Source organism: Cotesia typhae, unplaced genomic scaffold (genome assembly GCF_013202065.1).
Source record: "Cotesia typhae breed Kobodo isofemale line unplaced genomic scaffold, CoteBio_Ctyphae contig_5, whole genome shotgun sequence".
Lineage (NCBI taxonomy): Eukaryota > Metazoa > Arthropoda > Insecta > Hymenoptera > Braconidae > Cotesia > Cotesia typhae.
In genome coordinates, this window is record NW_027423757.1 from 9,894,519 (window position 1) to 9,917,580 (window position 23,062).

Below are 23,062 nucleotides of genomic sequence, written 5' to 3' on the forward strand. Positions count from 1 at the left end.
GAGGACGCTGATACTTAGTATGAATGGTTACCAAGTCATTTTTTTAATTTCTTTTATTTTTTTGTAATCTATCTGATGTGTAAAATATTATACCGAGCCGTCAATTCCTCTGCAATTTTTTTTTTGCCTTGGAATACTTCTTTGATACGATCTTACGTTTATTACTTTGTAAAATTAAATATAAAATATTAATGATATAAGTCTATCTGGAATGTTACTATCTTCATTATTAATATGACTTGAATGATGATTGTTATTTACAAAAAATGGAGATTGATATGAAGATAAATTTGCGATGAGTATTAAAATATATAAAATTGTTATAAGAGTTGTGTGTATGGATAAAATATTTTATAAACAACGAGAACTCTGGAATAAGCTACGGTACAGTAGAAAATCAATATAGGTGTATAAAAAAGCACGTCGAAAGCTTGAGAGCGAGAAAGACAGCCAAAGTTAGGTCAAAGAGAATGAACGTGACACATACATACGCGTATGTATACACGCGTATATGAATTTACTCTGGCGCGTGCGAAATATAGTTTAGAATAAACCTGGTAACATGCAATACAATCGGATGTCACGCAAACCTATATGCTTATCCATTTTAACGCAAGCTCTCATACTAATAAGACAACAAAATTTCAGATCTATCGTCAACTAAACTATGTGCTTTTTGTATGCGCACGAATAAGTACGGATAATTTATCCCAGATATTTATTTATTCCCATGTAACATCTTATCACTCTTATTGATTCTGGGTAATGTGTTTTTGTCACATCATTTAAAACGTCATCAAGGCAACCGTAAATTTACAATTTTTTTTTTTTTTTTTATTTTACAATAAAATCCTGTTAAAAATGATTGTCCGCCTACTGTTAAACGTACTTTAAAACTTCTGGCTTGGAGTTTTTACAAACTTTTTGATCATCAGAAAATTTAAATTTTATCTGTTTTGTTTTGCATAATTTAGTTTAATATCCTAAAACTTTTAAATTATTTAACAATTCTTTTCTCAATTATTAAAAGTAAACATTGTTTAAATTTTTTTATTACTTTTTATAAAAAAAAAAATTATAAGTATAAAATATTTTCCATTGAAGCTATAAATTTTTATACTCTTGTATTAAATTATCATAAATGCTCTGCTAATATTGTAAATTGTAATTATTTTTAAATTAAAACCTCACTAAAGTTACCATACAAGGTCTTATTAATTATCAACATTTATTTTAATAGTTTAACAAGAATAAAAAATTTTTTTTAAGTATAAAAAATGACAATTTAATTTATCTCTTGACAATTGTATTGTAACCCATAAAATTACGTCGATATTGTATTGAAAGTTGGATGTCAATAGAATGGATAGAGAAATTTCTCAACTGCTGAAAGCTACTGCATATAAATTATGTTATAATGATCATCATTGTTTGTCATAATAGATTGATTAAGTTCATTGTTACACTAGTGGTCAATATTAAATAATATACTTATATTGGTCATGAGCAAATAGATTTAACTAACCAATTAACTTCCTGTGTAATTAATAAATATATAATTGTACGTTTAATTGTAATTATAAATTCAAAAGACACACTTGCGTGTACTGAAATCGATGCAAGACATTAGGAGTAGGTAAGAAACATTCAGCAACCCTGGAATTAATGCAACAAATAAGTTGTCATGCGAGTCCAATATGTACGAGGTTTCAATGAAGAATAGCCTGGTGGTATGTCTCGGATAAGGACTCATATTTATCAAGTAATGTAAGTATTGAGGTGAAAGTAACAATCGAGTAAATAAGTTTGTACGTAAGGGAGTTGTGAGAAGTGGCAGTTGCATGTATGGTGGGATTTTTATACCCAGTTGTATTGGACTTACAATCGCTAAAGTACAACTTTTATTTTCAGTAGTTTACTTGTAAGAGTTCTTTTACGAGGACGGTCAGCTATTTGTCTTGAGGATCTTCAAGAAGACAAAGCGCTTATTGAGGTAAATAAAATGTCTTGTTCTTTATATTTTTAATTCCAAGTTCTTGGAACAAAAAATTATTAGCTTCACTGGCTTATTTTATCCGACCTAATTACTTAATAGCTTAATTAAATTTATTCAATTAATATAAAATATCTTCTTTAAAAATCTTTGTGTAAAATAATTTTATAGGGTGACTTTTGATTTACATTATGATAATTTGATTTTCAGATTAAATTCGGTGATAAATAAAATTCTAAATAAAAAATGAATCAGCAGCTAACTATTTCCCTGGTGGTCATCGTTATTGTAGGTCTATTAGCACTTACCTCTGTAAATGGATTTCCCGATGGTGCGCCGGTCGATGTATGTGTTAAAGAACGACCGAATCAGCCGTATCATGGTCAGTTTCGTTCACAGCCCGTTAACACCAGCCCTTATCAGATTATAGCCTCATCAAAAGATTACGCACCTGGAAAACAAATTAGTGGTAATTTTAATATTTTTATTTTACACAAAACAATTAATCATTTAAATAAATAAATTAATAGATTACCTTATCTGATTTATGTAACTCAGTGATTTTTTTTTTTTTTTTTTATTTTCAATTTAATTTCATCAATAACAAGTACTCTAGACATTTGATTATTTTATAATTATAATAAATGACAAAATAGTCTTGATAGTAATCTTTCTTTCTTTCTTCTTCTAAAAGAAGAATATATTAATTTTTAAATATTTCATCAATAATATTTTCATTTTTGTTCTTTTCCTCTCACAGATAAATATTTCTCAGTCTTTTCATCATTCATATTCATTTTTTGTTTAAAAATAAAAACTGTATTATTTCTTCTTTCATCTTCATGAATCTAAAAATAAAAAAGTGATTTTAAAAACAGAAACTTTTAATAAAAGAAATGAAATAAAATTTTGATAATGTTAATCTTCTTTTCTTCTTTTAAAAGAAGAATATATTAATTTCGAAATATTTCATTAATAATATTTTAATTTCTGATCTTTTCTTCTCACAGATAAATTTTCCTAGTCTTCCTATCATTCATATTCATTTTTTGTTTAAAAATAATTTCTTCTTTCATCTTGATTAATCTGAAAATAAAAATGTGGTTTTAGAAACAGAAACTTTTTATATAATGAATGAAATAAAATTTTAGTCAGCATAAAGGGAGATACTTTCAAGGGTTTCTTCATACAAGCCAGAGATTCGCGTACTCATGCATGGATAGGTAGCTTCGCAACAACACCCAACACCAAAGTTTTCGACGAGTGCAGTTCAGTAACTCACGCCGATTCAAAAGATAAACAAGAAGCTACATTCATTTGGAACTCTCCAACCAAGGGACAGGGTCAAGTCTACTTCACGTAAGTGTCTCACATAATACATAACTTCACCTAGAAATAATTAAAAAAATTTTAGTTTCAATTAATTGCTTTAAATTAGTAGGCAGTGGTAGTATAATATTGAAATAATAATTTATGCAATAAATCACCCAATAAATCTTTCACTTAGGTGCAGTCCAAATAAATTTATTATAAACATAATCATTGTTATTATTATATTACCAAGCTATTAATTACCATAACCCGTTGCTTTGTTCATATCGATAATAACCGACGGTAAACATAGTGACAGAAATGTCAAGAGAACTTTGAACTCGTGATGAAATTCGGATTTATTAGCAAACTTGTTTGGAAGGTGAATGTGTCAATAGTGATTGATTTCGACGCTTTTGAGATATTGTAGATATAAGTGTTGTCGAACCGGTTTTCTATTTATTTTTTATTCCAATTCGGGTTTACTTATGTCTGGTGAGCTCTTTAAACCCAAACATTGTCTATATTTGTTTCTTCTTTGTATCATCGACCCATATTACCATTAAAAGTAATGATACTGAATTTAACGTACATCTAAAAATCAAAAAAAGTATTTAATATTATTTTAATTGTTATAAAAATCAAAAAAATTATTAAAATTAAAATTACAATGAAAAAATTTCATATGCAGAAATTTAAAAAAAATTAAAAAAAATTTTTTTTTTATAATTATTGATTTGTTATAAAAATTCCAAGAATTTTCATAAGTCTTCTAATTTTATTTTTATAAAAAATCGATTATAAAAAAAATATTTGCACTTGTAATTTTTTTAACTTTGAAAATTTTTTTTATTTTTATTGAAAACTATTTTTAAAAAATTGCATTTATACTTTTTGAGAGCTTTTGAATATAGAATTTTTAAAATAAATTTTTCTTACTATAATTTATTTATTTATTTGTTGAAAAAAAATTCTAAAAACACACGAGCTGTTTAAATTAATTATTAATATATTCTTCCAGTGGCAGTATCTTGAAGGATTACTCGACTTTCTGGGCAGACATGATTTCTCAATAGAAATTTATTACAAACTTTAGATGACTATATACTTTTCCGTAAGTACTTACTTAATTCTTACATACATATGTACGAGAATTATATTTAATTAAATTCAATATTAATCTTATTGAATAATTTCAGATGTAAAGCAGGATTTTATGAAATAATTTCGTCATCGAAGAAATAAAGTTACTTTTTAAATAATATATATATATATATATATATATATATATATATATATATATATATATATATATATATATATATATATATATATATATATATATACTTAAAGTTATAAGTTTATAAATATAAGTAGTTAGATTTTTTTTCTTGAGTAATTTTTGTAATTTTTGTAATTACTAACATTAAATTTTACTTTTATAGACGCTAACTTAATATATAAAATGTATTGAGATGTAAATGAAAAATAAATTGAAGGATTCAAGTGAGTAAGATGAAGATTAATTATAAGAAGTAACTTGTTCATCGAGAAGAAATAATAAAGGTCTAGACTGTTAATAAAAGTTTCTATTCAAGATAAGAGTAAAAGTGTACGTGAGCTCTTTTCTTATTTGCACATCATAAACGGTGGATTTCCTTAATGGAACTTACGACGTTTTCCTCTATATAACATTTTATGTAAGCTGAATGCAACTAGCTGAGCGATCGGTGGAAAATTGCATAAAGCAACAGACCAGCGCGGATAAAAGTGGGCCAGCGCGACGCAATGCGATACATAATATAATGGTAGTCGCGTGTATATGTGTGTAAATAATTTCTCAAGTCAATTAAATCCTAATGCGACAGGAAAAATATTATTATAAGGTAATAAAATCCTGCGAATGGCATTGACTTGTTTTTAGAGTAGACAAAAGTGCTTACCTGAGATTAAACACAGCGAGGTGTCTTTTATTTTCCTTTGAGCGTTTACTTATTTATTTAAGATCTTAATGGTTTCGTGATTTATTTATTTATTTATTTTTTTTCATAATGTCAGATTGAAGTGGATCGATATCTAGAGATTAAAATAGAAACATGACGCTTTTGCATTTTTTCTATTTCATATTCTTTTTTATTGCATTTTAAAAAAATTTTTAATTATTACCATAAATTATTTTTCACCACTTTGTTGATAAATTTTCTTCTCTCCCTTAGATATATAATCTTATACTTTTCTTACCGCTTTAAGTAAGCACTAAAACAACTTTTGTGCTTGCGTAGAAAAATAATAACTCTGTTTATTCACTTCCTCCGTACTATTTTTTACCCCATTTTCAGTAATTAATCACATCTGGCATCATGATGGATGAAAAAAATATGATACTGTCTGTAAAAAAAAAATATATTATTATTTATATTTTTATTTACACAAAAGACCAATAGATAAATAAATAAAAAAATAAATACTACGTAATATACTTCAATATATAAATAATTCATCAATATAAATTATTCAAGTTACCCCAGTTTAGATTTTAATAAATAAACAATTAAAAAGAATTACAGAGATAATTTTATCTTAACAAAGAAATCTAAATTTATATACTTTTATAAATGAATATTTATGTAAATGTTTGCTGTCGCTGACTTTTAATGAGATATCGAAAGATTTTATTTAAAAAAGTTTCTACTACGATACTGAGATGAATTTATCCAAATAAAATGTACTTTTATCATCTTTAAGCCCGACAAATAAATCTGGGATATTATAATTATAATAAATAATAATAACTAGCAACTTTTCAGTCTTTATGTGATTGCCGTGATTTGTGAATTATAAATAAACAAAAATTTTGCTTCATTAAATAATGAATTTTGTTAAATCACACTGTATTTTTTTAACTATTGACTTTTTTAAAGAAATAAGCTCATCCTGGTGTTATACTCATCAAGAGCTTTCATTTAAGTACCCACATGCATGTTCATATATTTTTCATATATATATATATATAAATATATGAAAAATTGATGTGGGTACTCAAATGAAAGATCTCGATGAGTGTAATGTTGGGGTGAGCTTATATTTTTAAAAATTTTAACAGTTCACGAGATACAAGGTCATTTCTTGATTATGTATCTAGAGATAGAGAATTTTTGCAGCCTAAATATTTATCATCATAAATTGACTATTGGTGAGAATGATATGAAACTTTAAAAAGGCACAAATTCAAGTCAAGACCTTTGCAGTGACACTAAATTTCACTAAAAAAATCGATTTTATTAGATGACTATTCTGGAAGAAAAATTTTTCTTATTCTTTTAATAATATAGATAATAGAAAAAAAAAAGTATTTATAAATATAAACAAGGATGATGAAAAGTTATCATAAAAAGTTGACACCTTTTTTCATCATGAGCTTGTAAAGAGAAATAATATTTGAAAAAAATATCGTGACATGCAAAAAATTAACATTTTCATTACACTATTTTATAGTAATAGTATAATGATGATAAAAAAAATGATTATGATAATGATAATAACAGTGGTGCATTTAATTTATATATAAGGGTGAATGTGCAGCAAGTGCGTGTAAAAAAGTATGGATATGAAAGAAAAGGAACACATACACACATGAAGGATAGCACGAAATAGAGGGGTAAGTGAAGTAAAGCCAGGAAAGGTTTGTACAGTTCTCGGGGGTCGCGCCGGCGCCTTTTGGTCGCGACGTTCAGCCGCTGCACTGTATCCTCCTTGTCGTCGTTGCTCGTCGACCGTGACGCGTTCACGGAACTCGCAGTCGTGGTGACAACCCCTATGAAGAAGGACAACTAAGTGCCCGCAGTATTTTTTGTACCGACAACCTGCTGGAAATTTAAAAAGAGTGAAAGTTTGTGAGTGAGGTAAGTGTGGGTGCTGAAGAATCTTCCACAGGATTGATCAATCAGCACAGCTATTGATATTGATAATAATATTGTCTTCATACGTATTTACATACCTGGTAATAAAGTAGGAAGTGTGATCGATGAGAAGCGCGGTCGTGAATTCGGTTCACGAGTATGTAATATGATAAGAGGTGACACGACGGGCCTGAGTGTCCGGGTTGGGTTGAAGAGATGTTGGAGTGGTTGGCGCAATCTGGAGGCACTCGGTTGATCTGTCTTATCATTGTCTCATGGTTCCTCCTGGGACACCAGGTCCAAGGGGGCCCGGACCCCCCGGAATTGACTACTCTTGAAGGTAAGTCACTTTTAATTATTAATTATTAATTATTATTATTATAAATATTGATTGTAATTACTCTAATGATTGGTAATTAAATTAAGAGCACAGGTAATTTTATTTCTTCATCGCTGATTAATTAAAAACTCAATTATCAAGACAAATTTTGTGACTTTATCCGACTAAATAAATCGATGAGAAAAGCGGAAGTGGAAACTGTTAATTTAATTACAAGATTAAGTGATTGTACACGACTCGAGTGCCGGGTGGTTAATTATAATATTAATGCAGAGCATTCTACAGCACCCCTGCCAGGAAAGATAGAATTAATAGAACCAAGCTAAAGGATAAACGTAACAGAATAGATAAATATTGAAAAAAAGTTGACCTGTGAAATGGCTGGTTGCCAAAAATTACCCTCTGCATCCCTTGTTCAGTATCGACTGACGCTACTATCGAGCAATCCTAAGAAGTAATACCTGCTAAAAGAAGAAATTTTAGTCGGTGAGAAGAAAGTTTGCTCACGGAAAGCAGCAGGTTGCGATAACACTCTACAAGATGACGTGGTGCTTCCTCTAGCGCACTAGACTCGTGGGAGTGATGCAATCACACGAGCGAGTGCTACCAAATGCTTTTATAAATTCCATTTCTTCTTTCGCTTATCTTTGATATTTGTTTCTATAGTTGATTTATTGCTTGAAATATTTATTTCAATATTTATATTTCACTAGTCCAATCTAAAATAATATAAAACCATAAAACATACACGCTTACATGAATTTTGGATCTACAATATATGATATTTACTTTGGTGAATTCTACCGTAGTATCCTCGCACCCATTTATCGCGTGTCCACTTATCATTTGTCTCAGGCTGTTCGATCACTTTTATTTTTTCTGGAAATACTTTTGCCAATCTTTATACTTTTTCAATCTTATATTTCGTTTGTTCCTGTAACCTTTGCAATTTCGAATATCCTGAAAATAAAAATAAAACTATTTATCAATAAAAAAAAAAAAAAAAAAAACATGATAAATTATTATCGAAGAAGAAGAAGAAAAAGAAGAAATAAAAATCTTTTATGGAAAGTATAAATTTAGTTTTAAATCTAAATATGCCAAGAGTCGAGGTGTAGGGTCTTCTCTTAAAGGTTTTCTGCACACTTGACTTTTAACTTAAAACTAGCAGGCACCGTAGAGTGTATGTGTGTCACCCAGCATTTCAGTCATTGTGTACTGCAGATAAGAGGATTTAAGTGTTGTTGTGTGTTTCCCTACAATATAATACAGCCCGTGTGGTCGATAACAGGTTGGGTTGACGTTCGCGGCTCCGACGGATATTTGAATAGCCACAGGAATATATCGATGGACTTTAAATTGCGTCGTAATTCACGTGCTAACTTTCTGTGCATATATATCAATAAACATGAAACATGAACACAATACATCTAAATCTATTTCCATATTTTATACACACTAACACAATCGCTCAACTCAAATAAAGAAATACTAGAATTTAAATTTGCGCGCGCAAGCGCGCGCCTAAATATAGTGTTTGCATATATTTTCATGCTCATGATATATTCGACCAATCACGTTACGAATAGTTTGATGCCACATACATTTCATCTCAATTTTATTATTGGATAAACCAACCCAGTTAAGTTATTACCATATACCACCCAGCGAAATAATTAACTCAAGCTCGAGCTTTACCAACCGAATCAATTCTTACTCATCTATTTTCGTTCTTCCAAATCCAAATCTAAATCTCCTTGCACTTTAAAGTGAAACCGATAAAAGATAAATATTATTACAAATATCTTCTTCTTCTTCTTCTTTTTACTTTTGTTAGTTTAACTCTTTGGAATTTATTTTCTTCAAAGTTCTCCAAGACTTACTGTTCATTCAAATCACTTGTGAAAATTCTTCAGTAGATGACATTAAGCTCGCAGTTTCCAGTGTTTACTTTTAAAGACAAAACTCTGGAAAAAATTTTTAATTTTCAATTATTTTAATATATAATGTTTTTACATTATATTTAATTATTTTATAAAAAATATTTAATAAATAAATTGTGAAAAACCGCGAGTAGCGGTGTCCAATATTTCACCAGTCTTGACGTTCAGTAGCGCATGCATGTGACCCGGTCAGGCAATTATTGGTCAACAAAGATGGATGAAATTAACCCCTGGCATGTGTGATGTGTGCACGTACATAAAAGTACGCTTTATCCAGCCATCGCCAGTGGATTAATAATTAACAGAAGAGTGTAAAGTTTCAGCAACTGCTGCTTGTAGTTTGTAGCCAAAAGCTGTAAAACAATATTTATAATTTATATTTATTAATGCAGAATGGCAATAAAAAAAAAAAAAGAATTTTAATTGCTAGTTTAAGAGAAACATTAACATTATTTACCGAGTAATCGCGATGCTAAGTTAACTGCAGCGTTCTGTGCTGTAGTATAATCCAAATTATACCTTGTTTTAAGAATTTAAAGCACAGCTTTTTCGTAGCTTTTAATCCTTGGAAGTTCAGTACAAAGTTGGAGACTCAGCCTGAAAAAAATAATTTTTCTTGCTAGTTATATGTTTCTGAATTCGAGATGAAACAACTATCGCGATGTAAAACAGCATGAAATTGCTTGGTGATATATATATATATATATATATATATATATATATATATATATCCTTTTATTTTTTTAAAAACTTTCAAGGTTCCGTAAGTAGCAAATGCGCGCGACGTCGTAAAAGAGAAGGAAAGAAACCAAAGAGAGAAAGTTGAATTACTAGACTTTACTGCGGTCTGCATTGCGGATATGTCTATTCAGTAGCTCGATTTACCGAATTATCACCCCAATTATTGCTATCGTGCTCAAAGCAATGATTTATAAATAAACTTATAATAATAACGAGAAGCGTTTAATTCATTTCTATTTTTTTCCTTTCTTCTTTGCGATCTTAAACTGGGATTCCCAGCTGTCCAGCGTTTTGCGGGCTAGCCGAAATCGACCCAATTTTATTTTATAGTGGTTCATTGAAAGAGCTGCTGATTTCTTTTTATAAAAAGTTTAAAATTTTATAAAAAATGTCGCACGTATCCTAAAAAATTTGATAAAGTTTTCTATAAAATTCTATAAAATAAATTTTACAATTGTTCATTTTCACACTACCTGGTTTTTTATAGCGAATGGATGGGTTTTATCGTAGATAATATTCCTTGGATTCTCACTTCAAAATTAATGCTCCATAAAAAATCGACGTATCATTTTTTTTTTTTTTTTATTTATTCAGAAACTTTTGATATCAAATATACGATTAATAAAAATGTGTACGTATAAAAATGATTTAAAAAAAGTTTACTCTGTGATTATTTATAAAAAATTCATTTTCAAGTTTATATAACTATTCATGAGTCCACAAAATAATTGAATTACCTTCACAATAAATTTATTTATTTAATAACTCAATTTTAAATCACTTTAAAATAAATCAATTTATAATTTTTGCAGTAAAAATTAACCGAGCCAGTAAATGACAACTCTCCAATATTAATTTATTCGGACATTAAACATATCAATTTACTCTATACATACTCTATAGACATTTACTGAATGATTAAAACCAGGTAGTCAAGTAAACAATTGCAAATTTCAGCAAACACAGTCCTCAAAGTCATCAATATTGCTTTGTAGAGCTACAAAGTAAAAATGAAATGTCAATAAGCCTTATTTAATTAACACAGCTAACAGTTGACAGCTAACCTTTAGTTAATTGACTGAAATAGCAATTACCATGTGGACATAACTCTTTGTGGAGTTAACTTGGAGTTAAAGTGGACATAACTTGGACACAAAGGGCAAATATCTAAGTCCAAGTACTGTTTTGGGTTACTGAAATATAAACCATGTCATCAGCACGTCGCATTCTTCATTTTCTTCATTTAATAATTATAACTCATATTCACTGATACATATGCGCATGTAAGTCATTCAATGAAGATAAATTATTCAAAAAGCAATATGTGTTTTTCCTTCTTTACTCAACTTGGACACAATTTTATAACTATGTGTAACTTCATTTGAAGTAATAATAATGTAATACTTAAACTTTTTAATAATATCGTTCTGTTATATATTAAACTTATATCTCTTCGCTCAGAATATAGGTTTTAAAATTTTATTATAATCCACTTTATCTTTCTCTTGCCAGGAAAAAACCATTATTATTATCCGCAGTAATGTAAAATAGATATATTTCTTCTCCGCGAAAATGTCAACTGAAACAAGAATACAAAGTTGTTAAAAAAAAGTCTTTAATTAATTGCAGTTATATTAAATATAAACGAAAGATGAGGTAAAAAAAAAAAAAAAGTAATTTAAATTTGTTGATAGATTAAATACTATAAATAAAAGTAGACATTTTTATGTGAAAAGAAAAAAATTAATTCCTTTGTATTTTGAGTTTACGTCGAGGAGAATAAAGACGTTGGAGTCTAGTGAAACAGCTTGATAATTTACCCGGCAGTTATAGAATAGAAATTCTACACTTATTTTACTTGCCTTACTTGTGTACTGTCTGTATTGTATTCGCTCTAGCTATATATTATTGAGTAATATAAAAGTAAAGCTTTCAGAAGAAAGGACGTGACTTTTATACTACTACTAAAAATCCTGCGGGTATTAGAGAAAAGTCTCGAAGGACTAATGTTGCATGTTCACTTGGATTAAATAGACCGTCAATTAAATGGGGATGAGAAAATTTACTACGACCAAGACCGTTCATTTTTAATATTACTTTTAAAAGTATGAATTTAAATAATTTATGTCCACATAATGTGTACTAAACATAAACATATGGATGAATAAATATAAACACGCGAAGTAATAATTTTAGTTAATGCTCGAACACATAAAACAAAAAATTTTTTATTTCTTCGGTTGGTCTTTTTATTAAGATAATTCATATAAAAAAAATATTATAATATTATAATACTTTTTATTATGCAAGAAATAATATTAAAAAAAAATTAAAGTAGAGTACAGCTATATATTAAACATCAAACAAAAATTTTACTAAGTAGTCTGACCAAAAACTTTAATATTTCTTCACATAAATATAATAACTATAAAGGCAGATCTAGACACAAAATAATTCAGAGAAAAAATCAAATAAAATGAAAAATACACTAAATCAATTAAATTTTAAGTAATTATCTACTTTCTTTTTTTTTTTGGAAATAAATAAAAAAAAAAAAAATAAATAAATAAATAAATTTGACGGAGGGCGAAAAAATTGATATAAAAAGATGATGTTATTTATTTCAATTGAACTGGAACTAAAAAAGTAACAAAAAAGATGTTTTGTTATTTTGCTAATGAGCGGGTGAATGCGAATGAATAAAACCAAGTTTTTTTTTTTCAGAATGTGAAGGTGGATGGTGGATATCCATATAGTAGAGAAAAAAAAGAGTGATAATAAAAGCGAACGAGCTGAGAGACCGGGGCAAAACTTTTGACGCTGTTTTTCCCATAATCCCAAAGAATAAACAGAGGAGGAAGTAAAATAAAAGATAGAGGGTAGATAAAAAGACGAAAAGAGAAGTGAGCATCGTCACAAGAGACTATTTTTACCACTGAGATTCTACTATTAATGAACCTATTCAGCGATAGCTATGTGACTCTATCATACAGATATACGCTTACTTTATTTAGCTTTCAGCTGATGCCTATATATCTTCATCTCTAGCTTTTATCTATAGTTACATTTATCTTCATGTATGTTTATATATAAATATAAATATACGTATTAATGTAAGCACAGAAGAGTACGTGCCTGCAGAGTATCGATACAAAAGATAATGTTAAGTCTTTAAAAGTGTATCTCCCAGTTCCAGACGATTCAAACTTGTCTAAAAAGTTTAACATTCTGGCTTTGAGGTTCTTTGAACCGTTCAGCGGATATATAATGGGAAAAGTATAGGGCAGAGACTGTAAGGCAAGTTGATTGCATTGATGTACGATGGGATAGCATTAGTGTTGGAGAAACTGTAGGATTTGCGGTGCTTCGGTGGGAGGGCTCCAGGTGAATGAAGATGGGAAGAAAAAATAAAATAAAAAAAAAAAATAAAAGTGAAGCTTCTGATGCGAGAGTGATCTACAGACATAGTCATGAGAAAAAAAGAAGCTATATTGGCAAATTGCCACCGAGAATGACCCACTTTTTTATTCGAGATTAACCCATGACATTGCTATTCCGCGAGGAGTTTTTATAACTATTGTTGCAATTACGTGAACGATTCTCAAGATAAATTGACACATATAATAATATACCGTGTGGAGAATAAATATATTTAAATGTGATCTATTTCACAAAAAAAAAAAAAAAATTTACTTGAATCATTTATAAAAATATAAACATTAACTTGCATTTTTTTTTTATAAATGTATTGTTTACTAGAAAAGTAGAAACTTAGACAATTATAAAAGCAATATACAAGCGATAATAAACTTTAAGTAGTTACAGGTAATTAGATGGTTTAATTACCTAAGTCCTGATATAAAAAGGGCCAGGCTATTAGCTGGGAAAAGAATAATAGAGTTTTAAAGAATGAATCAAGAGAAAAATTCGTGAACCGAGAAAATAATTTTGAAGAGTTTCATTGTTTTGGATCAAGACGAAAAATTCTTGAATTGAGTAAAATTTACATTAAAAATAAAAAATATTTTAGTTTAAGAATTTTTTTACTAAAAATCAAAAACATGAAATTCTTCAAAATAATTTACTTGATTCAAATAAATTTTTTTTCTGTGTATGATTATTATTTTAGTAAATAAATCAGTGGGATAACAGAGGAGCCCGGTTTGTATTCAAGGTGGAAATGAGCCGAAAAGTCTTCCAGTGAGTGAGCAACCATTTGTCCATTTTGTCGATGCCCACAATCAGTTCCGGATTTATCGAGCGACGCTATGCCGTTTTATTACATTGATGCACCGAGAAGTGAACATAATTCGGGAGTTCATGCCCTGGTAATTTTACCAGTCTGCAATCTGATGCAATTGTTGGATATTATTATGGGCATTTGCATAAATATGTAATATATATAATACATAATATATGTATGATGTAAGAGAACGTCAGACTGGAGGCGAATTGCTGTAAAACATTTTGCCGAAAACTTCTGTGATGACGGAGCAAATTCACAAATGTTATGCGGTCGCATATTTTATGTATGAGAAGAATGATATCAGTAGACCTGTGGGCTGTAGGCTTTAGGCTCTACCCTTCCGAGATTGCTCTGACACCTACATCTTCATAGGGTCTCCTTTAATTTTTTTTAAAACATGAAAAAACTGTCACGTTCTTTCACTGAAAGCCTTTTTATTAATAATAAATTCCGCTTGCCTTGACATTATCTATGAAAAAAAAATATACTTTTTAAATTTTTATATTTTCATCTTTTCGTTACTATTATTATCATAAAAAACTTTTTACTTACAGCCGTGCCTGATCGTGGCGTAAAAAAATTCGGAGATGAGTGCAAAGAAGACCGAGAGTGTGGCTTCGACGGGTCTTTTTGTGACCCAAGAAGTAAAAAATGCTACTGCCGAGAAGAATATCCTGTTACGAATCATATAGACAAGTGTGGAATTCGTGAGTTTAATTTTCCTTTGTTATTTATTTCCTGGTATTTATAAATTTAATATTTCCAGTCAATACACTGTAATTGCCGAGGTAATAAAAAACATTAATATTGGCAATGTTTCGATGACAATTTGGCCTCCGGCTAAAACCAATAAATTACGTTATTATCCATACAAACAAATTAAAATTTATTATATATAATTTTGGTACTGTGAAGAGTATTCCAATAATTTATTACTACAAAATAAATTTTAATAAAAACCAACATTTCTTCATTTAAATATTTGCTCTTTTCAATACCATTTAAAGTGCCTCATTATTATTAATTAAATTAAATTACTTGGGTCAAGTAAAAAATGCAATGGTTTAAATTAAGAAGAAAGTTATAAGTTATAATTTAATTATAAAACTTACATTTCATATATTAATCTTGCGTTAATATAAATGTTATCACGTTTTCATTTTATGATAAATTTCACTACATTCTGACGTTGAACAGATCCACAATGTAATTACAGAATTCCTGGATAATAGTATTGAGAATTTAAAATATTTTACAGCCGCAAATGTGAACGAGTCGTGCTTTTTTACCGAACAATGCGAGGAAAAGGTATCGCAGACAGAATGCCGAGATGGACGTTGCATCTGCATATTCGAGAAAATTCCAGTTCTCCAACCGGGAGGAGTTTTCGAGTGTATCGGTAAATAGATTAATCCCGTATTTATCTGGAAAAAATAATTATTAATTTTATTTTTATTTTTATTATTATCGTAAACAGCGGAGGTGAAGGAAGAAGAAAACCTACGCTACACGGATCCAGCGATGATAGGAATTCTGGTGGCGATGGCTCTCATGTTCATAATAATCTGTGTGGTCCTAAGACTCTTCAGCAAGTGAGTATACGATAAATTAATCCTAAAATGAAGTAACAAAGGTAATTAAAAGCCGCAAATTCAAAAATAATGATGCTCAGAGCTCGCTGGCGTGAAAACCGTACAATATTCAACACTCCAAATGCTCGTCTGATGAACGTCTCGCTGCTTCGTGACAACAACAAGCTACTTCATGCTCAGGAGCGACGCGGGTCGAGAGCGAGTCAACGAGGACCCTCGAGGCAACCTTCCATGGCATCTCTGAGGGCCCACTCACCCAATGGCTCGCAGCAAGGTGCGAAAAACACACAGCGAGTGAACCGTACGGGTTTTTATCAATTCAATTACTAAGCAAGCAACTTTTATTATCGAGTTATCTTGTATCTTCCTTGTTCATAGAGCGAATATATATCTTCATATATATTTGTATACTTGTATACATACTTGACTTTGACGTGTTCAGATTTTGTTATAGATCATAGTCTAGACCTATATTTCTGCTGCCTAATATCAACCTTAATTAACTAACAAAAATCATTAACATTAACAAACTCCTTTTGATACACTTGTGTCCTTAAATTAACTAAGTTGAGTGTTGGAATAATTACTATTGTTTTCATCTCGCATGACTTGATCGTTAACCACGATCACGAGTTACATCTCATGGAAGGTATGAGGCATGTATACTATGTTTTACCTCAACTCTGGCTCTTTATACACTGGCCTTAATTTTACGTCATTATTTTTTTTTTTAAATAATTAAAGTAAAACGAAATTTTTTTGGTAATTATTTACAAGTAGGGTATTTTATCTTTTTTTAATGTTTCTGATATATTTCTTTTTTTTTTAAATACATTAAAAAAACGAACAATTTAGAAAAAAAAATTTAATATCACAATTTTCTAAAAAATTTATAAATTTTTTTGAAAGTTTGTTAAAATTGTGGTAATCAACTTTTTTTTTTTAATTACATTTTTTTATATATTTAAAAAAAAATAAATCAAAATTAAAAAAAAAATTAAAATTAAAATGGTAGACACCACTTGTAAATAATTACCATTTTTAAAATGTCAGTTGTAAATAAATAAAAATTCACTTTTTAAAATGTAAATTTTTTAAGAATCTAAAAATTGTACAATGTATCTTCATTACTTTTTCATACGTTAAAAAAAAAAAACACAAGACTTTGTGAATATTTATTCAACAAGACTCGTATTGTGACGTAAAATTTTAATCAATGTATTCTTCTATACAAAACTCAACTCTACTCTACTCTATTTCCACTTTAATATGTCGAATAAAAAATACTAAGCAGCCGTATTTATCTTTGTTTAGATGTTTTCATAGTGTTTTTACTTGACAGTTTGTTATTTGAAGAATTGTGTTTTTCTTCTCAGTAGTTGAATGAGTGACGTGGAAAATAGTTGCTTGCTCAAGTAAATGACTTGCTTGTTACTCGTGTGATTATACTAAACTAGTCTACTGAAATAAAAATTATTATTTATTTAGTAATCATTTAATTTAAATTTTAATTTGTATCTTTTTTTCTTCTTTTTTTTTGTATTATTTATCTTAGTGAGCAGTCATAAATTTAGTGTTATTTAATTGGCGTTTAAAATAGGATGCTTCGATCCTCCTCGGGAAACTTCAATGACAGCTGTCTGATTGTCAGGGTCTCGTACAGGGTCACGCAGGGGAAGCCGTGGAAGCAGCGGGAACGCCTCATCAATATCAACGGCGATAAGGGTCAACAAATCGCCACCCCATCATCCTAACACCCTGAACGATCCAGTAATCGAGAACGTCACCGTTGAGATCACCGAGGCCAGGGCGTAAAAGACATCTTCATCCAACCAGTCTGCACTGTTCACCGTCTGAAAGCATTCATCGTGCTCTTTTTACTAACTTATAGGCAACAAGACGTTATTACTTATATTAACTAGCTACTAAATTATCGTAACAAGTCTCACGTTAAAAATTTGCCCTTTTATTATTTTTTAAGTTTTAACTTTTAAAACAAACACTTTTTTAAATTTAAGGGCAAGTCACTTGGACAAAATATTTATTATTGTTATAAAAAAAAAAAAAAGATACTTTGATATACTCTAACGAAAGTTTTTTTGTGCCGTCTTTAAGCTAATCAAATCAAGTATTAACGTTAGATATAAACACTACTATACATTAAATAATAAAACTATTATAAATTATAATTATTTATAAAATATATATATATATATATATATATATATATATATATATATATATATATATATATATATATATATATATATTAAATATCAAGTACAACGCTTTAGATTTATTCGTAATGTCTCACGTTGGAGTTATTGAAGACAAAAGTATTATAGACAATCGGATTGAAATAATTATTTCCATGCAATAAAATATAATTGCATTTAATTATTTGAGGGCTGCTAAAAGGTGTGGATCACAGAACAAGACGCACGAACGGGGACCACACGAAAATAATTATTCGAATAATCACCAACTTTATTAAAGACAATGCCTGTAATAATATTATTACTCTTCATATAACTAAACGTAATTCTTAACAACTATTATTATAATTGTATTTATTAGTATTATTATCATTACTACTCAATTTATATTCAATATAAAATGGCACTTATCAAATAGAATCTACGGTGACAGAAGAAGAAATAGTCTTGTGTCGGACGCAATAGCTATAAAATAAAATTAGTTAGAAAGACGCTAATTATTTATTAAGACACGAATGTAGGAACAAAGTGTAGTGATAACTTTGGATCTTTATACACTCAACAATTTAGTGAAAATATTTAAATAATATATTATATTAATTATTACTGAGATAAATTATATTATAAAGGTAAATATTTACAATGCACGTTAATAAATTTACACGTGAGATTTCTAATAGATTCTTTTTTTTTTTTTTTTTTTTTTTTTTTTTTTTTTTTTTTTTTCCTATAAACTATATACCTGATCTATGGAGTTAGCGATTATAAAGTGTATTAAATATTTGCATTTAGCTGTTAAGCAAGTTCGGTCCAAAGAATAATAAAAAAAAGGTTTATTAAATAATTGGTAACTTTTAAAAATGATGTACGATCATAGAGAAGAGATATTATCTCATTAAATACTTTGCAATTTAGTGCCTACGCTGTTGCGCATATATCATTACGAATAATAAACACTTAAAAATTTATTAAGAGATCATTTAAAAAAAAAAAAAAAAAAAAAAAAAAAAAAACATGTCTATCAAATAATTTATAAATCTAAATAATATAAACCAACATTTATTATTGATAATAATTAATAATTAAATATGATTGTAATAGATAATGAAGAAATATGACTATTAAAGTTATCACTGTTGTGATGATTTTTGGTAATTATTGTCTCGGTTTAAATGTGTCGAATAGGCTTAGCAATTAAACAACGCCTAGCGACTGTGCTGTATTCTGTGATTGTATGACGCTATCATTAATAACTATTTAAAAAACATAAATAGTTGATACATTATTACATTTATTATTACTATTATATAATTATAATATTAATTATTATCATTAAATACAGATATAATAATTACTGTCTTAAAACCGAGTTGTCTGATTGTCAGAAACTCGACTAACGCACGAATAGAATAAAACAAATTAAATAAAATCCTTGAAAAAAAAAAAAAAAATGAATAAAAAAAAAATAAAAAAATAAAAATAAATGAACGATACATACATAAAAGAAGACGAATAAGTACTATTAAAATTAATCAATAATTACATACATAAAAAGTTACTGTATATGATAATCAAGAATTAATGACGAGTTCTAAGAATAGAAAATGAAACATATTAATAATTTCAATGATTAACGACTAGCCTGATTAAGAAGAAAAATTAGGGGAAGGTTTTATCTTCATAATCAGGAGGCTTGTCGTTAATTGTTAACGTAAAGTACGAGAATCGACCACACATGATAGATAGATAAATTTAGAATAACTCCGTTGAAGTATAAACATTTACTAACAACGTCTAGTGCATTTACTATCATCAATATAGTTAATTATTATTATTAGCAATGATAATAATAAAGAATTAATCATCTCTTCTCGGCTTAGAGCAGGGTGCCCATGACACTCCCTTTTCTACCTCTTTTTTACTCTCTATAAAAACTTTCGTATATTCGACTGTGCTGCGTTTGTTTAATTATTTATTAATATATTATTATAATTGTTATTATAAATTATAATAATGCACAGTCTTATCATTGTATCGTTTTAAGGGAACGTAGAGAGTTATTAGCTTGGCGTGTTTTTTCACCTATAAATTTATAAAGCAAGCTAAATGTTATTAATTATTATTATGTAGAAGCGAATGATTAATTATTAGAAGAAGAAATTATTGGTCGATTGGACGAAGGATAGTCCAGCTTTGGGGAAGTGCTTGGACTATCTTTCGTTGCTAAATCAGTTTGTCATCATTTAATAGTTTATTATCTAATATACACTGAATCGATAAAACTTAATAAATCATCATTGAAATCAAAAATATTCATTGATAAGTTACTATTAAATATGTACGAATCGCTTAAATTGTAGCTTATTTTATTATTAATATTATTGTTTATTGTTGCTTGTGTTGTTATGAGTTTAATAAAACCATTTTCTTATTGTGTCGAATATGCTTTATTTATTAATTATTATTTATATAAATATTAATATTCTTCAGTACAATAAGCATTAAATTTTTTTTTAATTTTAAAATCACGAGATTATATCAATTTGATTGGTTATACGCAAGTAAATAAATAAATTTCTTCACTCATTGTTTTTTTTTAACTTTTTCTTACAAAGAATTAAATTATAACATTTTCTTCACTTTTAAAAAAATGTTAAATTATAATTTTCCTAATTTTCATATGTGAAATATTTTTATTTAATTTTTGAGATAAAAATTTCAGACACTTACCTTAGCATCTAAGACTGAATGATAAAAAAATCCCTCAGGAAGAGCAGCTGAATTACTAGACTGTTTTGATACTGAAAGTAAGTAAAAGCATTGTTTATTACAACCTTCATGAATTTTGTGATATGTTAAAAACAATATTAAAAATTAATACTTGTGATAAATTGTAGTTGAAGTAATAAAATAGTGATAAAAAAACTAAATTCTGGCTCTTGTAGAAAAATACATAACGAAAAATTGTTTTGAAATTATCTCTCCTATAATTGTTAGAATATCATAATACTGAAGTTAGCGGTCAGCTGTCAATTTTAAAAATTTCTTTAACAAATTAATTATAATAAGAAAGCGCGCGCCTAGCGCGCTATTCAAATTTCTAATTGTATTAAATAAATAACATATTTTATTTAGTAAAATTACACAATTAAATTTTAATTAAAAAAAAAAAAAAATGATTTCATTTTCTTATTAATTTTGTATTACTCGGTTTTACCCATTTTTTTAAATTATCCGAGGAATTATCCGCATATTGGCAGCACTGGCACGGAGATAGTCGAACTCTGACAGCATTGCTATACGTATAAATAAAAACTACTTTGGATATAGGTTAAAGTTTGTTGCATCTGTGTGGAATTTAATTGTTTGTTAAACATTTAATTAAATATTTTAAAAAATATATCAAAATGTCAAAAGCTAAAAAATTAACTCAACATGAACTACGAAAAGCTATGAGTGACCACAAGAAGAAAATAGGAGGACTCAAAAAAATAGAATCTCCGTTAGCAAAATATCCTTTTAAATCTATTAATTTAATTAAATTATTATTTATTTAATTTTTCTGGTTTTACTTGTAAGATCTGTATTTTTTTAATGAAAATTAATTTAGCTGGCATTTAATAATTTTTTTAACAAATAAATTATTGCAAAAAAAATTGACATGTAGAAATTTAAAAAAATTAAAAACTTGCCAAGACTGCTCACTTTAATGTCATATTTCCTTAACATTTGTACAAGTATAACGATTTAGGTCAGCTGATGTGTGTGATATGTAAGTCAGTAGTCCGTAGTGAAACTGTATGGCCTGTCCATCTAAATTCTAAATCACACAAGGACAACGTAGCTGCCGCTAAAAAATCGCTAGAAGTACAGGGAACTGTCAATAAAGCTCCTACCAGTTCATTCAAGCGACCACCGTCACCACCTATTCAATCAGAAGTTCCGATCAAAAAAGTAAAAGGAATATTAAAAAATTCAGGGAATGTTAAAATTCCATCCGCGTTATCTGCAGACTTCTTCGATGCTCCAGCTGGCCGTGAAGTTGCTAGTCCAGCAGTGAAAAACTCCGAAAAAGCCGTAGTTAATATAAGTAATAACAAACCAGCTGAATCTACGCTTGTAGAGGCTGAACAGGTCCAAGAAGCGGAGTCCAGTAATTCAGCTGCTCTTCCTGAGGGATTTTTTGATGATCCTATTTTAGATGCCAAAGTAAATGCCTGACTTTTATCTCAAAAATTTATACTTTTATTTTATATTTACACTTTTAATTATTTGGTCACAGGTACGGAACGTAGAATACAAAAACCCTGTTGAGGAAGAGTGGGACAGGTATTTAAAAGAAATAAAAGAAGAAACGACTCAGTCTGCTCAAATTATTGCGGAGGATCACGAGCTGGCTACTAGTGAGAGACAAATTAATGAAATCGACGAGCAATTGGGCAATTTGTCTAGGTAAATTATAAAATATTTTTTTTATTGAATTATTTATTATATTTTTAAAAAAGTTTGGAGCATTAATTATATTTTTTTTGCAGAGTAATGGCATTAGTAAAATGTAAGGAAGAAATTATTGCGCCAAAAAATAATATAGAAAAAGATGATGAAACTTCCAGTGATAATGACAGTGACTTTGACGAATTTTTAGATTGGAGGGTTAAAAAATCTTATAAATAAACATAACTTTAGTGTTAAAATTATTATTTATAATTTAATAAATTTTTCCTTTTTAAAAAAAAAAAATTTTGTTGTTACTGTGTAATTTAATTGATTTAAAAAAAAAA

General features: G+C 28.4%; 3 protein-coding genes and 3 long non-coding RNA genes across 12 annotated transcripts; 3 read left to right on the forward strand and 3 right to left on the reverse strand.

Annotated features, from left to right (window-relative positions):
- The first annotated feature begins 1,881 nt into the window (after positions 1-1,881).
- LOC141531507 (putative defense protein 3) lies at positions 1,882-4,569 on the forward strand. Its single transcript, XM_074249379.1, has 5 exons — positions 1,882-1,993; positions 2,204-2,462; positions 3,145-3,352; positions 4,326-4,418; positions 4,504-4,569. Exons 2-4 carry the CDS (start codon positions 2,240-2,242, stop codon positions 4,378-4,380), a joined length of 486 nt encoding a protein of 161 aa, XP_074105480.1. The 5' UTR covers positions 1,882-1,993; positions 2,204-2,239; the 3' UTR covers positions 4,381-4,418; positions 4,504-4,569.
- Positions 3,247-10,101, reverse strand: LOC141531514 (uncharacterized). The gene is made up of 12 exons (XR_012479941.1): positions 9,944-10,101; positions 9,639-9,839; positions 9,427-9,510; positions 8,333-8,503; positions 7,914-8,262; positions 7,605-7,833; positions 7,302-7,531; positions 6,934-7,170; positions 5,471-5,692; positions 5,248-5,380; positions 3,569-3,898; positions 3,247-3,382 (listed from the first exon to the last, which is right to left on the reverse strand). It is a non-coding gene; the product is annotated as an uncharacterized LOC141531514 (long non-coding RNA).
- Positions 7,164-18,208, forward strand: Jus (EB domain-containing julius seizure protein). Of its 7 annotated transcripts, none has more exons than XM_074249371.1 (6): positions 7,164-7,543; positions 15,028-15,180; positions 15,732-15,872; positions 15,951-16,065; positions 16,146-16,372; positions 17,729-18,208. In XM_074249371.1, the coding sequence occupies exons 1-6, from the start codon at positions 7,420-7,422 to the stop codon at positions 17,878-17,880; spliced, it is 912 nt and encodes a 303-aa protein (XP_074105472.1). In that variant the 5' UTR covers positions 7,164-7,419; the 3' UTR covers positions 17,881-18,208. The 7 variants fall into 7 exon arrangements, with proteins under 7 accessions (XP_074105472.1, XP_074105471.1, XP_074105473.1 ...); XM_074249370.1 differs by having other exon boundaries at positions 16,146-16,366; positions 17,717-18,208; XM_074249372.1 differs by having other exon boundaries at positions 16,146-16,339; positions 17,717-18,208.
- Positions 15,178-16,291, reverse strand: LOC141531517 (uncharacterized). The gene is made up of 5 exons (XR_012479944.1): positions 16,170-16,291; positions 15,978-16,087; positions 15,763-15,897; positions 15,586-15,694; positions 15,178-15,313 (listed from the first exon to the last, which is right to left on the reverse strand). It is a non-coding gene; the product is annotated as an uncharacterized LOC141531517 (long non-coding RNA).
- On the reverse strand, positions 17,780-21,623 carry LOC141531515 (uncharacterized). Its single transcript, XR_012479942.1, has 3 exons — positions 21,163-21,623; positions 21,012-21,082; positions 17,780-17,918 (listed from the first exon to the last, which is right to left on the reverse strand). It is a non-coding gene; the product is annotated as an uncharacterized LOC141531515 (long non-coding RNA).
- On the forward strand, positions 21,564-23,022 carry LOC141531510 (zinc finger protein 830). Its single transcript, XM_074249382.1, has 4 exons — positions 21,564-21,789; positions 22,016-22,490; positions 22,564-22,733; positions 22,817-23,022. Exons 1-4 carry the CDS (start codon positions 21,689-21,691, stop codon positions 22,953-22,955), a joined length of 885 nt encoding a protein of 294 aa, XP_074105483.1. The 5' UTR covers positions 21,564-21,688; the 3' UTR covers positions 22,956-23,022.
- Positions 23,023-23,062: the final 40 nt, after the last annotated feature.

Bases quoted from the DNA above. Each gene is read 5' to 3' on its own strand.
- LOC141531507 (XM_074249379.1), top strand. From the start codon at position 2,240: ATGAATCAGCAGCTAACTATTTCCCTGGTGGTCATCGTTATTGTAGGT. The intron at 2,463-3,144 runs GTAATTTTAATA...ATAAAATTTTAG, and splicing joins ACCTGGAAAACAAATTAGTG to TCAGCATAAAGGGAGATACT. The intron at 3,353-4,325 runs GTAAGTGTCTCA...ATATTCTTCCAG, and splicing joins CAGGGTCAAGTCTACTTCAC to TGGCAGTATCTTGAAGGATT.
- Jus (XM_074249370.1), top strand. From the start codon at position 7,420: ATGTTGGAGTGGTTGGCGCAATCTGGAGGCACTCGGTTGATCTGTCTT. The intron at 15,873-15,950 runs GTAAATAGATTA...TATCGTAAACAG, and splicing joins AGGAGTTTTCGAGTGTATCG to CGGAGGTGAAGGAAGAAGAA. The intron at 16,367-17,716 runs GTACGGGTTTTT...TCTGATTGTCAG, and splicing joins AAACACACAGCGAGTGAACC to GGTCTCGTACAGGGTCACGC.
- LOC141531510 (XM_074249382.1), top strand. From the start codon at position 21,689: ATGTCAAAAGCTAAAAAATTAACTCAACATGAACTACGAAAAGCTATG. The intron at 21,790-22,015 runs AAAATATCCTTT...TTAACATTTGTA, and splicing joins AAAATAGAATCTCCGTTAGC to CAAGTATAACGATTTAGGTC. The intron at 22,491-22,563 runs GTAAATGCCTGA...ATTTGGTCACAG, and splicing joins ATCCTATTTTAGATGCCAAA to GTACGGAACGTAGAATACAA.